Below are 13,335 nucleotides of genomic sequence, written 5' to 3'. Positions count from 1 at the left end.
ATTTATGTTTAGTTGTTTTCTGCATTTGTGATTTACTAGCTTCCTTTCTTCCTTCTATCTCCCCTTCTTCCATCCTTTCCTTTTCCAATGCAGCAAACTCTGAGCCGCAGCTCTGTGCTCTGCCCTGTACTGGAGACAACAGCACATTCCGCTCTAGGGTTTTAAGAGGAGTTGGGGGGGGGCGGAATGAGAGGGAAGAGGAGGCTAAGGAAAGAAGAGAGTGGACAGAGGAAAAGTGAAGAAGAAGAGGAGGAGGAAGGAGAAGAGAGAAATGGGAAAGAGAGGCAGAAGGAGCAGGAAAGAGACAAAAGAGCAACAGCGGATACAAGGAGAGAAGGGAGGGCAGGAAGGGGAAGAAGAAGAAGAATAGAAGGAGAAAGAGGCAGACAGGCCCCTGGGGAGCTAGCATGTCTAGGGCCCCTCAGCCAGTCCTGCTGATTCAGAGCTGGTGACGATGCCTAAGCCCCAGTCTTGCCAAGGGGAGCTCATGAATAAATACCTCTGGGTAGGAGCAGATATCTGTAAACACAGCTGAGGAATTGAAAGTCAGGTTCTTCAAGGGTATCGACTTGTCAAAATCACACCACAGCTGCGGATTAAGAAAAAAAAAAAAAAGAACAACAAAAAACAAAACAAAACAAAAAAAACACAGGAACAACAAAGTCAGTGTGAGCTGGAGATGGAGTCCTGTGCTATCGCTGTGGGGCTTCGGCAAATGCCTGGGGCAGAAAGGGCCCTCAAGGGGCTGGATTTCAGAATGCAAGCCACGCTGGGACCTTCCATTTCGTTTTAAAGAAAGGACTGGTTCAGAAAAAAATTTTACAAGCCAGTCATGAAACTAGGGTAAGGCTGCTCCACCAGCCCCATCATGGAGGGTCACTGGAGTGCGCTTGTGGGGCTTGGAAGAGAGAACCAGGTGGGGAACGCTCACAGCCTGTCTCCACATGAACAGCTGGGGGGACTCGAGGGACCCACAGGGCACGTGTTCCAGAAAGACTCTTAGCACTGGGGTGGTGGGCATTTCCTAGGCTAGAAGTTGCTGCAGGAGATCTTGTGGCGCTCAGAAGAGAATAGCTACCACTGGCTGAACGCCTAGGCTGCGGCAGACACTTGGCATGAAAAGGGCATCACAACCCCCTTGTGATGTAGCTACTACTTTTATCCCCATTTTACAACTGGAAAATATGAAACTCTGAGAAATAAAGTAACTTGTCCAGGGTCATCGAGCTAGTAAGTGGTGGAGGTGAGATTTGAACACAGGTCTATCTGACTCCAAAGCCTCTGAACTTCCTCCCACAACACTGTGGGATGGTTGGCCCCAGTGGCAACCCTGACCTACAGTCACTGGGACGCCCCAGAAATATCTGATTCATCGAGAGTTGAGATCCTGGCTGCAGCTCTGCAGTCTGTGATCAATGACTAAGGACTTCTGTTTTCAATTGCCATCATCTATAAAATGTTCATTAGGTGATGAATTTAATTAGACTATGATTCCCCTTTTCTTTGTCCCATAGTCTCTTTACAACAAGGCCAACCGCAGAGCTTGAGCAACGTGGACACTAGGTAATTATTGGTCCAGTGTGAACAATGGATTTCAGGCAGTGTAAATCTCTGACTTACAGGCTGACAATTGTGGGGGCCGAACAGTTGGGCTCCCTGAACACTTGGAGACCCTCCCTCAGGCCCAAAGGACGCAATGATGGTTTTAGCCACAAGATGATGCCTTAACTAGTCTCCCTCAATGCTCAAAGCCCGGAATCAGATAGATCTCTCCTAAACATCAAGGTTCCTAAACCATGGACAACACAAGACTTCCGGGGTAGACACAGAAAATGCCTATAGCTACCACATTACCATTCTAGAGAGAATATGAGCTCACTGAAGCATGGGTCACCACATTAAAGACAGTGATAAATATGGCAGTTGCAGATTCATCTGAGTTCGGAGTGTCAAATCCGGTGTGAACCCTTAGAACGTAATAGGCAAGATGCTCAACCTTCCTGAAAGGCAGCTTCCTCATCTGTTACATGGGAACGGTAATACCTACCTGTGGCACACAGTAGGTGTTCAATAAATGACAGCTACTTATTTCCATTCTCCCCTCTCCCCCTCCCAGAGATACAGTTGGGCTAACGAGAATGAGCGTGAGTCATGGAGTCAGACAGACCTTATTAGCAAGTTATTTCATGTCTCTGAGCCTCAGTTTCCTCAGCCGTAAAGTGGGGATAAAGAGACTTACCTCACGGGGTTTATGTGAGGACTAAATACGGGAAGCACAGACAGCTCCTCCTTCAGAGCATGGCACATAGCAGGTGGGAACTTAATGAGGAGTAACTCTTATTTATGACTTTAATTGTCTGGCCACTGAAAGCACAGAAACTTAAGGGCATTTGCAGTGCCTTTAGAGCAAATAACCTCCACCACTGAGAAAAAGACCATTTTCCACCAGTAAAATGCACGGTTCTGATAGTATAGCAACGTCTTCCTTCTCTAACCCTGACCTTGGGGCTTGACCAGGTACATGAAGGCATTAATAATTAGTACCAAGGAAGGTGATGCCAGAGGCTGCAGGTTCTATAAACTCTTCATTCCTGACTGCACACTAGACACCAAAGGACTTGCAATGCTTACGATATTTAGGATGGCGCCCAGGAAATTAATCAAGATGGATGCAAAGATGATGACATTCCTGGCCAAATAGGTCTCGTTAATCCAACAGCAGGTTTTTCGGAGGACCAGGGGCAAGCACTTGTAATCCTCCGCCGTAGTGATGAGGACCAGAGCCGAGTGCAGCATGATCAGGATGGAAAACTGGATGGCCATGGGCATCACTCTGCAGGAAACACAGAATGTTGGGTCATGTGGCGTTAATCAGGGGTCCCCCCTCGCTGTGCAACCCTGTCAATCATGTTCATGATCGCCCTTCCCCACTCCTTGCACCCAATAATTTCTCTAAAGCTCTCTTTGCCCAGGAAAGGGGCTATTAACAAGAGACTTTTCAAAAATTACATCCATCCCTATAAAATATTCTCTTGAGAAACTTTGCAATGAACATCAAATATTGGGCTTGATCTGTTGCTTCTGCCCATTTTTTCCCCACTGATTTCATCATTCCTCTTTCTCACTTGGCAACTGCTGCCAAAGCAACACACCACTGGAATTTTATCTGAGTACTCTGGCTGTGGGAGAGATCCATATGCCCTTTCTCCCTGAAGGTGGGTGTTAGGAAACACTTTCCTTCATGACTGCTCCGATGCCAAGTACTGAACATGGCACCTCTCCACGTGGCTCAGTTTAGTTAGTGATTATCACAGTTTGCAGAGGCTACACTATGTGCTGTGTGGGAGGTGGGTATATGGGGCTTGTATTTGCCTAAGGTTTCAACATCACTCTCAATTACACATCTGGAGCTTCAGCGCTACGTCCCATGGCAGCTTCTACCTACTGGACACCTCTGTTGGGGGTCAGGTGGTAATCTAAAACTCCATCTCTTGGAAGCATCTGCTTCTTCTCCTTATCAGCCAACTTATCACCAGGATTCTCCTTGGGAATTTATCCTCTGTTCTCTCTACTCTACCCAGCCATTCGAGTCCTCTGCTGGCACCTCAAGTTTCTCTACCACTGTTTTAGCCAGTGAACTGCTGCATGTTCAATGGTGTCCTGAGGGACATGGTAGGAGGTTTCATATCTGTTCCTTCCTCCATAAAATGAAGTTCATCCCTTTGGCTTTAATATTTTGACTGGATCTCAACAAATGTACATTTAGTGAATGAAGCTGAATCCACCTTCTGTTTGTTTTGGCCGCACCATGCGGCATGTAGAACTTCCCCAGCCTGGGATCAAACTTGTGCCCCTGGTGGTGGAAGCACAGTGTCTTAACCACTGGACCACCAGGGAAATTCCTGAGCCCACCTTCTGCTAGCACTGCCACTTCTTACTGTCTTGTCTAAACTTTATTTCTTATGACTAACACTGGTGTAAGTACTGTATTGAGCTCTTGATTATGTCCTTAGGCACGTGCTAAGCACTTTATATCAATACATAATCTCTCATTTCCATTCCTCAGAACAAACCTAAGAGGTCTTTTGATCTCTTTTTTCACATGGAGAGTTAAGGCTCAGAGAGCAGCAACTTCCCAGGAGTTATTGAGTTGGTAAGTATGGGAGTTAGGATTGAAAGTCCACTCTGCTTTGTCACTTTGCTAAGTCTAGCCATATTGGTAAGTAATGTAGGCCCCATAGTTGCAGTCATTTCTTTTGCTTCTGTGGTTTTATTAGGGAGGCATCAGGGGTAACAAGACAAGAGACACATTTTGCCCATCTTCTACGAGATCATAATCTAGAGGGGAATATGGATATGCAAATGATGAACTGTTACATACTGTGTTGTGATAGAGAAAAGGTAATCAACAAACATGATTTTAAAAAATACGAAAGGAAATCAAGGAAAGGAAGACTTCCTAGAAGAGATGACATTTAGGTTAGGCCTTGGAGGTTGAAGAGCAGGATTTTAGGGAGGAAAGACTGGAGAATGTGGGCAAAGTAGCAGAAGAATGGCCTTCCCATGGCCCTACACAATGGCCCTACCAATGCGTAGACTGTCAATTTCCTCTATGTGGTCAACCATCATGAAGGCTGGAAAGTGATTTCTACAGCCCAGATATTGTTGTTGGGAGGGTTTTTTTTTTTTAATGCCTGCATAATTTTGATTTTATGGATCACCTTGATAGGAAGTCTCTGCAGGAGTTTAAGATAAGAACAGAAGGTCTGTGCAGCAGTGGGTTCCCAGAGGGCTCCACACAGATGGGAAACTTCCCCCCAAACAGGCTGGAAAAACACTCCCTGACAACACACCATTATTCCTGGGCACCCAGGGGAGGCAAACGACGAAGAAGGCAGGCAGATCACTTTGTCAGGTGCTCCCAGGAGAGAAGGGGCCAATTCCAAGGCTGATGCTGATGCAGCTTAATAATGTGAGGCGGCCACTGAGAATACGAATATCTTGTTCCAAAGCGAAGGCAGAGGCAAATCAAGCAAGGGCAGGTCTGAAAGCTGCTCAGCAGGAGACTCGGACTCTTTGATGATCAAGGCTGCCATCTGGGTGGTCTACAGACCTCCGTACTACAGTGTACCTGCCTGGCAGGTTCTCACCGCTGCCTTTTCTCTTTCTCCACCTCTCTGCACCCTCCAGGCAATCCTCAAGCACATGCCCTAATCATTCTGTTCTTCCTACCTCTGTATTTTCCCACTCTCTGGGGGTAGTAGGGGTCGGGGGTGCAGGGCAGGGACATCCTGGTCATCCTTCAAGGCTCAGTTTTCTTTGGATTCTTCCAAGACACCTGGCATCAGGCTTGTGCTTATGCTAAGCCACTTCGGTTGTGTCCAACTCTGCAGCCCCATGGACTGTAGCCCCCAGGGCTCCTCTGTCCATGGGATTTCCCAGGCAAGAACACCAGAGTGGGTTGCCATTTCCTTCTTCAGAGGATCTTTCCAACCCAGAGATGGAACCCACGTCTCTTATATCTCCTGCATTGGCAGGTGGGTTCTTTACCACTAGTGCCTCCTGGGAAGCCCTGGCATAAGGCTAAGAACACAGCAAGTGCTCAATAAATACTCACTGCCTTGTTTTTTGTGACAGAGAGTTTCTTCTCATCAGCCTCCATAGGCTGTATTCCTATCCACACTTCAGCCCCTCTGCCTGCCCTCTCTGATGTATCCTTTACAAGAGGAGGAAGGACCAGCCCTACTGGTCAGCATTCATCTGGGGTGTTCAGTGGACCTGGTTCTTTCTGGAGGGCAGAGTCGCGGCTCAAGGTCAGCGTTTATGCAAAGTTCAGATGCTTTTCCTCTCCTCCTTCGAGATCCAGAAGGAGGATGGGATACTCAGGAAGCTAGAGCCTTGACTTTCCTGGTGGGAAGAGACTTGGTCATCTCCTCCCTTTGGCCAGACCATCTCTTCCTTTAAGCAAGGAAGCTCAGGTTGTCCCAAGAAGTCCTGATGGGCAGGAGGTAAAAGGTAGCTAAGGGCAAAGCCCTGTGTGTTTGAACCTGTAGCTCTGAAACAGCCAATAACACAGCTGGGGCAAGGTAGCGAATTCTTCTGAGCATCTTACTTGTTTCTTTTTTCCCAGTAACTTATTTTTATCTGCAAAACCAGGATTTTTAAGTCCACCTCTTAAAGGAGGCTCTGAGGGTAAAATAATAAAGCAATGTAATGCTTAGCACATAATAAGAACTCAAAGAAAACATTCATTTTCTTTCTCTATTCATGGTGAAAATCTGAAAAAGCATTTTAAAGATCTCTGGGAAGAATGTTAATGGCAGGATAGGCTCCCTAAGCAAGCTACTGGCACGACATAAACTTTCCTCTGGAAATCTTTGCAGCAGCTCTTCAGCGTTCATTTATTTCTGCACATGTAAACATTATAGCATCAATTGCGATTTTTATCTAATTATAGAGCTACTCAAGCATCCAGGGATTCTGAATTTGCTTTTGCATTGTTGATGCACATAAGAGGCAAGGAAACCTTTCATTTCTGAAATAGAGTCTGAAAATGAATGACAAAGAATTTGCAAACAGCTCCATTCAAAACATTTCTAGACCTTAAGTTCTAATTTGCCCTCTGCAGTATGTCATTAAAACAGGGTGTGGGCTGGTATCATGACTGGGTGTTTGCTGGGGAGACAGGGATCTGGGAAATGAGTGAAAAGTCTATGGTGGCTGGTGGTGTGACAGGAAAACAGAAATGCAGACTGCCAAGATGACATTCGTGCCACACTTTAGAATTGGCAAAGAGTCCAGAGGTACATCTGAGCCTCGTAGCAACCCCGAGAGGTCAGTATTTGTAGTCTCTTGATTAGGCGGAAATAAGGGAAAGGGAGTCAGAATTTATCAAAATGAGTATGGCTCATTTGATGCTTATAGCAACCCTGGGAAGCTGGCATTGTTATTTTATAGATGAGAAAACTGAGGCTTCAGAGAGGTTAAGTACATACAGCCAGTAAGATGCACAGAAAGAATTAAGATCCTGTGCCTCTTTCTTTCCTATTTGCCCTCTCTTGGTTGCTCCCTCTCTCTTTCCCCTCTCCCTTTCTCCCATCCTCCCCTCCCTCTCTCTCATTACCACACTCAAAGACTTAGATACACTGTTCTCTAATTACAAAAGGTATCTTCTGGTCTTTCCTCAGTTTCCCCTTCTGGGAGAGGAACAGCTGCAGGCATGTGGAAATTAAAGGAAAGAGCCAGGCAAATCACTGTCTTTCTTTGCCAGGGTCCATTAATTTTTGCTTTGGGCCTGGGAATTCGCTGTGGTCATATGAGCAAAGACTGGCTCATCTGCTAAAGAGTCCATGACGGAAGAAAGGCAACTGCAAGGCACCTACCATCTGTTCAGTCTCAGAATCAGTCAGAAACAAAGTGAGCTGGAGAGGAAAGCGCTCACAGTGAAGAAAGGCTGGGCTGTCTGGGCCCAAAGTCCACTCCGTTCCCCATATATGTGGGCTGTCTGGCCAGAGCTCAAGCTTGGAAGCTGTCTTCACTGTCAGTGCTTTCTCTTCACGGAGCAAGTGAGGTTGGGGTGCTGGCTGGTATTTCTTTCTTTCTTTTTGTCATACCCTGCACGGCATGTGGGATCTTAGTTCCTGACTAGGGATTGAACTTGCACCCTCTGTGTTGGAAGCATGGAGTCTCAACCACTGGACCAGCAGGGAAGACCCTGGCTGATGTTTTAGTTCCTGGCTTCAGCTTGCACCCCAGAGTCAGAGACGTCATCCAGTCAGCTGCTAGGTGAGGTTCTAGATCTCTTGCCCCGAGAACCCAGGAACTGGGCATCAAGGTGGCTCAGCTTCCTTGGTCACCTCTCCTGGGAAGGCCAGCTGGGAAAGAGGGGGCACAGTGACCCCTTCTTTTGTCCCAGGCGCAGGTCCTCAGGTCCAGCCTGGGCTCCTCCTTCACTCTCATCTGCCCTATACGGTCAGTCCAGGAAACTGTCAACTTTCTGTCCTAAATACGGAGCAAGTTCATCCTCTCGGGCTCGCTTCTCGGCCACTGTCTGGTCCCTCTTATTTCTCACCTGGAGTTTTGCCATTGCCTCCCAAATGGTTTTCCCAACCGCAGACCTTGTCCTCTCCCATCATCATCCATCCCTTCTAAACAGAAATACAGTCACATCCCTTGCTGGATTAAAATGCTTCCGCGGGGCTTCCTTGGTGGTTCAGCAGTTAAGAATCTGCTTTCCAACGCAAGGACACCAGTTTGATCCCTGGTCTGGAAAGATCCCATATGCCACGGGGCAACTAAACCCAGGTGCTGCCACTGAAGCCCACGTGCCTAGAGCCTTGTGCAGTAGCAAGAGAAGCCACAGCAGTAAGTCCATGCACCGCGACCAAGAGCAGCGCCTCTCACCACGACTAGAGAAAGGCCGAGTGCAGCAACGGAGACCCAGCACAGCCATTAATAAATAAACAAAAATTTAAAAAAAAAACTAAAATTAAAAGAAAAGCTTAAATGAAGTCTTCTCTGCTGACCAGTAACAATTCCTCTGCAAGGCTTACACATCCCTCATCTCCAGAACACCCAGTTTCCAGCTCTCCCCCTGCTGCTCTCGGCCTTCATCCCAGTCCTCTGTCACGACCGGGGAAAGAGCTTCAGGAGGTGGCTCAGGCATCAGCGTCCCCTCTGGGAAAGCTGCCCTGATTCCCCCACCTCATCGCACGCTTGCGCTATCATCAGTCATTGCACTCCGCTGCAGTTGGTCACCTCACGGGCTTTCCCCCAGGTAGACTGTCAGCTGTATGATGCCAGGGGCCGCTCTCCAGTGTCCAGCATGGACAGGCACACAGTAAGTGCTCGCAGGATGTTTGTGGGGAACGCCAATGCCCTGTGCTCCAGGGTGGGAGGGAGCACTCACCAGCTGTGACCACACCCACATCCTCACTGGTGAGAGTGAGGAGGGGAGTCCAGGAAATTTGGGCAAGCTGGACAGGATCCCACAAACATACACAGCTCACCACCCTGAGACCAACCCTTTCCCCATGGTCCTAGACCCCACATGGCTCTTGGGTAGTCAGGAGACCCATTCTCCTGTGGCATTCCCTGGTACCCCATCCTGATGTATTCATGCCGTTTTTGTTGTTCAGTCGCTCACTCATGTCCGACTCTGCAACTCATGGACTGCAGCACACCAGGCCTTCTTGTCCATCCTCAACTCCTAGAACTTCCTCAAACTCATGCCCATCGAGTCAGTGATGTCATCCAACCATCTCATCCTCTGTCTCCCCTTCTCCTCCTGCCCTCAATCTTTCCCAGCATCAGGGTCTTTTCCAATGAGTCAGTTCTTCACATCTGGTGGTCAAAGTATTAGAGCTTCAGTTTCAGCATCAGCCCTTCCACTGAATATTCAGGACTGATTTCCTTTAGGATTGACTGGTTGGATCTCCTTGCAGTCCAAGGGACTCTCAAGAGTCTCCTCCAACACCACGGTTCAAAAGCATCAATTCTTCGGTGCTCAGTTTTCTTTATAGTCCAACTCTCACATCCATACATGGCTACTGGAAAAACCATACCATTAACTAGATGGACCTTTGTTGGCAAAGTAATGTCTCTGCTTTTTAATATGCTGTCTAGGTTGGTCATAGCTTTTCTTCAAAGGAGCAAGCGTCTTTAAATTTCATGGCTGCAGTCACCGTCTGCAGTGATTTTGGAGCCCAAGAAAATAGTCTGTCACTGTTTTCATTGTTTCCCCATGTCTTTGCTATGAAGCAATGGGATCAGATGCTATAATCTTCATTTTCTGAATGTTGAGTTTTAAGCCAGCTTTTTCACTCTCCTCTTTCAGTTTCATCAAGAGGCTTTTTAGTTCTTCTTCACTTTCTGCCATAAGGGTGGTGTCATCTGCATATCTGAGGTTATTGATACTATTATCACTATAATATCATTGCCACAGAACATACAAATTTACATATGAAGGCTATACCTATCTACATATACATCTACATACATAGCATATAAGTAGCTATATTTATAGCATATACATCTAGACATATACATATACTTTATATTTCTTTATGTCCTTCCACTAGATGATAAGGCTCAGAAGGGAAGGGTTTTTTGATTACTGTCGTTTTGTCTCTCTCTCTCTCTCTCTTTTTTTTTTAAATTTTCTGTTCAGTGATGTAACCTCAGCACCTAGAACATACCTAGCTTACAATAGACAAGGGTTCCTCAGCCCCATGTGGAAGAGGTACATGGGCCTTCCTTCTCTCTCTCCCCGATTTAAAACATTTTTTAAAAAAAATAGCAAAATGAATCATAAATACAGAAAACCACATAAGTAGAGCTTAATTAGCTATTTTTAAGTGTCTGCCTTTGTAACAGCCACTCAGTTCATGAAATAGCGCTTTGCAGGGCACTTCAAAAGTGCATCCATGTCTCCTGGTCCAGTCATGATCCTCTCTCCCCTGCTTGTTAATAACTTCCTATTTCTTTATAGTTTTAGCGTCCAGTTTTAGACACTACAGTTCTGTCTTGCCCATTTTTTGCTAAATTTTATGTATCTTGTAAGTCTTTATAAAAAATTTACAGGTTCTCTCTTTACCTCTTTCCTTACAGTTTATTACATATTATTTATTGAGGAGTATATGCCTTTGGCACTTCCCTCAGAGGCAAAGAATCTACCTGCCAATACAAGGGATGTGGGTGGAGAAGATCCCCTGGGGAAGGAAATGGCAACCCACTTCAGCATTCTTGCCTGGGAAATCCCAAGGACAGAGGAGCCTGGCAGGCTGCAGTCCATGGGGTCGCAGAGAGTCAAACACAACTTAGCCACTAAACAACAAGAACAAAGCGTGCCTTTGATCTCACTATTTGGATTTTAATTTTTAAAAGTTTACTTTATTGAATATAGTTGACTCAGTGACTCAGTTTGAATCACTTTGAAATACACTTTGTGTATATATATATACACTCACACTCTTTTATATTCTTTTCCACTGTGGTTTATCACAGGTATTGAATATAGTTCCTTGTGCTATATAGTAGGATCTTGTTGTTTATTCTGGATTTTACTTTTGTGAATTCATCCAATATCTTCTGTCCCCTGTGATTCGTGCAAATTAAGAACCCAGTTCAAAGGCCTGGCCAGACTTCGGTTTGATCCCTTTGATGAGACTATCGACTTATGTTCTTCCATCAGGAGATAGACTTACTTGTCCTCCCTGTGTTGTCAGCTACTAGATCAATTAATTCATTGAAAGTTGGGAAATGGTGATATTTTAATTCTGTAATTTCTTTACATTGTATCAGCTTGGATAATTTTATGAGTTTCCACTCACCCGATCTTGCAGTTCATGCAGGAAAGACAGAAAAAATGATTGTTTCCTTTTTCCTTTTCAGTGGTTTCCAGTGTATGTGTGCGTTAGTTCCTCGGTCATGTTCTACACTTTGGGACCCTATGGACTGGAGCCCTCTAGGCTCCTTGTCCATGGAATTCTCCAGGCAAGAATACTGGAGTGGGTCGCCATGCCTTTCTCCAGGGATCTTTCCGACCCAAGGATCAAACTCGGGTCTTGCATTGCAGGTGGTTTCCTTACCACTGAGCCACCAGGGAAGCCTAAGTATTACAAGCCAATTCCCCACCATCCACCAAAGGCTATCAACCCTTAAAAATGTCATTATAGACTCATAAAGTTAAAAATATTTGCTGGTATTTGATTGACTGTTTTAACAGTTATCCACACCACAGCTCTAATTATTCCATCTTGGGACAGTAGAAGCTTCTTCAATGTGGCTTCTGAGTTCTTTAGAGGTGACTATCAAGCATGATGACTTTGTTGCATTCTATTAGGACAAGAGGTTTCAGCCTGCATGTCCCAGCTCTAGCATCATACATATCTCCAAAATTAAAAAACAACAACTGTGATATGTTACTTCAAGTTCACAATCTGGCCCCTAATTATGCTTATGCCTACTGGGTTGGATATTCTTTCTGGGACTTCCCACACTTAGAGCGCCAATCCAGAATACCATCTTCTTTTTGGTTGTCATGTCTCCTTAAGCTCTTCTTGCTGTGAAAGTTTCTCATACTTCCTTTGTTTTAAATGACCTTGACTGTTGGGAGAAGTACTGGTCAGGTATTTTATGGAGCGTCTTTCAACTGCAGTATGTCTGATGTTTCCTCATGATTAGACAATGGGTTTTGGGAAGGAAGACCACAGAGTTTGTGTGTATTCTCATTTGGCCACCTAATACGAAGAGCTGATTCATAGGAAAAGACCCTGATATTGGGAAAGATTGAAGGCAAAAGGAGAAGAGGGCAACAGAGAATGAGATGGTTAGAAAGCATCACTGACTCATTGGACATGAATTTGAGTAGACTCCAAGAGTCAGTAAAGGACAGGGGAGCCTGATGTGCTATAGTCCTTGGGGTTGCAAAGGGTTGGACACAAATTAGCATCTGAACAACTCATCACAGCTCATCAACATGGCTTACCCCTGTTGAGTTTAACCATTATCGGCTGGCTGAGGTATACTGCCCTATTTTTCCTCCATCTACACTGTCCTTCTTGGCAGGTAGTCACTTTCAGCATAGCCACACTTTGAGGAGTAGAGGGTAAAATTTCACCTCATCAAGGACACAGTATCTGCATAAATTATTTGGACTTTTCCCCATGGGAAATTTATTTATTCTTCATCTTTTCTTTATTCACACAACCATCTATTGATATCAGTGTGAACCCATGGATATTTATTTTACATTTTGGGTTATTGTTGTTCAGCCACCCAGTTCTTCACAGCCCCATAGACGGCAGCATGCCAGGCCTCTCTGTCCCTCACCATCTCCTAAAGTTTGCTCAAGTTCATGTCCATTGCATTGGTGATGCCATCTAGTCATCTCATCCTCTGATGCCCTCTTCTCCTTTTGTCCTCAATCTTTGGGTTATTACCCAATACTATTTTATTCATTTTCTTGCTCGAGTTGTTCCAACTCTGGTTCTTGGGAGCTTTTCCTATGTCCCTTTGATATGTTTCCATCACTGTGTGTTTTAACACTTCCTAATTTTCTGGCCCTAAATGATGTTCCAGGCTCATCTTGTATATTTACCACTCCAGACTTAGAATCAGCAGCTCTCCAAGGGGCTCTGGTTCCTTGCACTGGATATTGATGTCAGAAATCTGGATCAGGGTTGCGCCTATCGCTTGATGTGCTATCACTGCTGAGGCATCACTGCTGCTGGATGCTCTCTGCTGACAGAGCAAGGACACTGGCAATGGCAACCCACTCCTGAAGAATTCCACAGAGTCTGGTGGGCTACAGTCTATGGGGTCTCAAAGAGTCAG

At 45.6% G+C, this 13,335-nt stretch overlaps 1 protein-coding gene across 4 annotated transcripts in view; it reads right to left on the bottom strand.

Moving 5' to 3' along the window:
* ADCY8 (adenylate cyclase 8) overlaps window positions 1-13,335 on the bottom strand; it is a 233,412-nt gene that overhangs the window by 50,055 nt on the left and 170,022 nt on the right. For 2 of the 4 annotated variants that reach the window (XM_069600951.1, XM_069600952.1), the window contains 2 exons: window positions 2,632-2,833; window positions 500-589 (listed from right to left, as the gene is read on the bottom strand). In XM_069600951.1, coding sequence (XP_069457052.1) covers window positions 500-589; window positions 2,632-2,833 — 292 coding nt within the window. The remainder of the gene's footprint in view (window positions 1-499; window positions 590-2,631; window positions 2,834-13,335) is intronic. The other 2 variants (XM_069600950.1, XM_069600953.1) reach the window with 1 other exon arrangement.

The sequence above is a fragment of the Ovis canadensis genome, chromosome 9 (genome assembly GCF_042477335.2).
Source record: "Ovis canadensis isolate MfBH-ARS-UI-01 breed Bighorn chromosome 9, ARS-UI_OviCan_v2, whole genome shotgun sequence".
NCBI lineage: Eukaryota > Metazoa > Chordata > Mammalia > Artiodactyla > Bovidae > Ovis > Ovis canadensis.
Note: the sequence above shows the minus strand (reverse complement) of the source record. Positions and strands in the feature narration are given on the sequence as shown.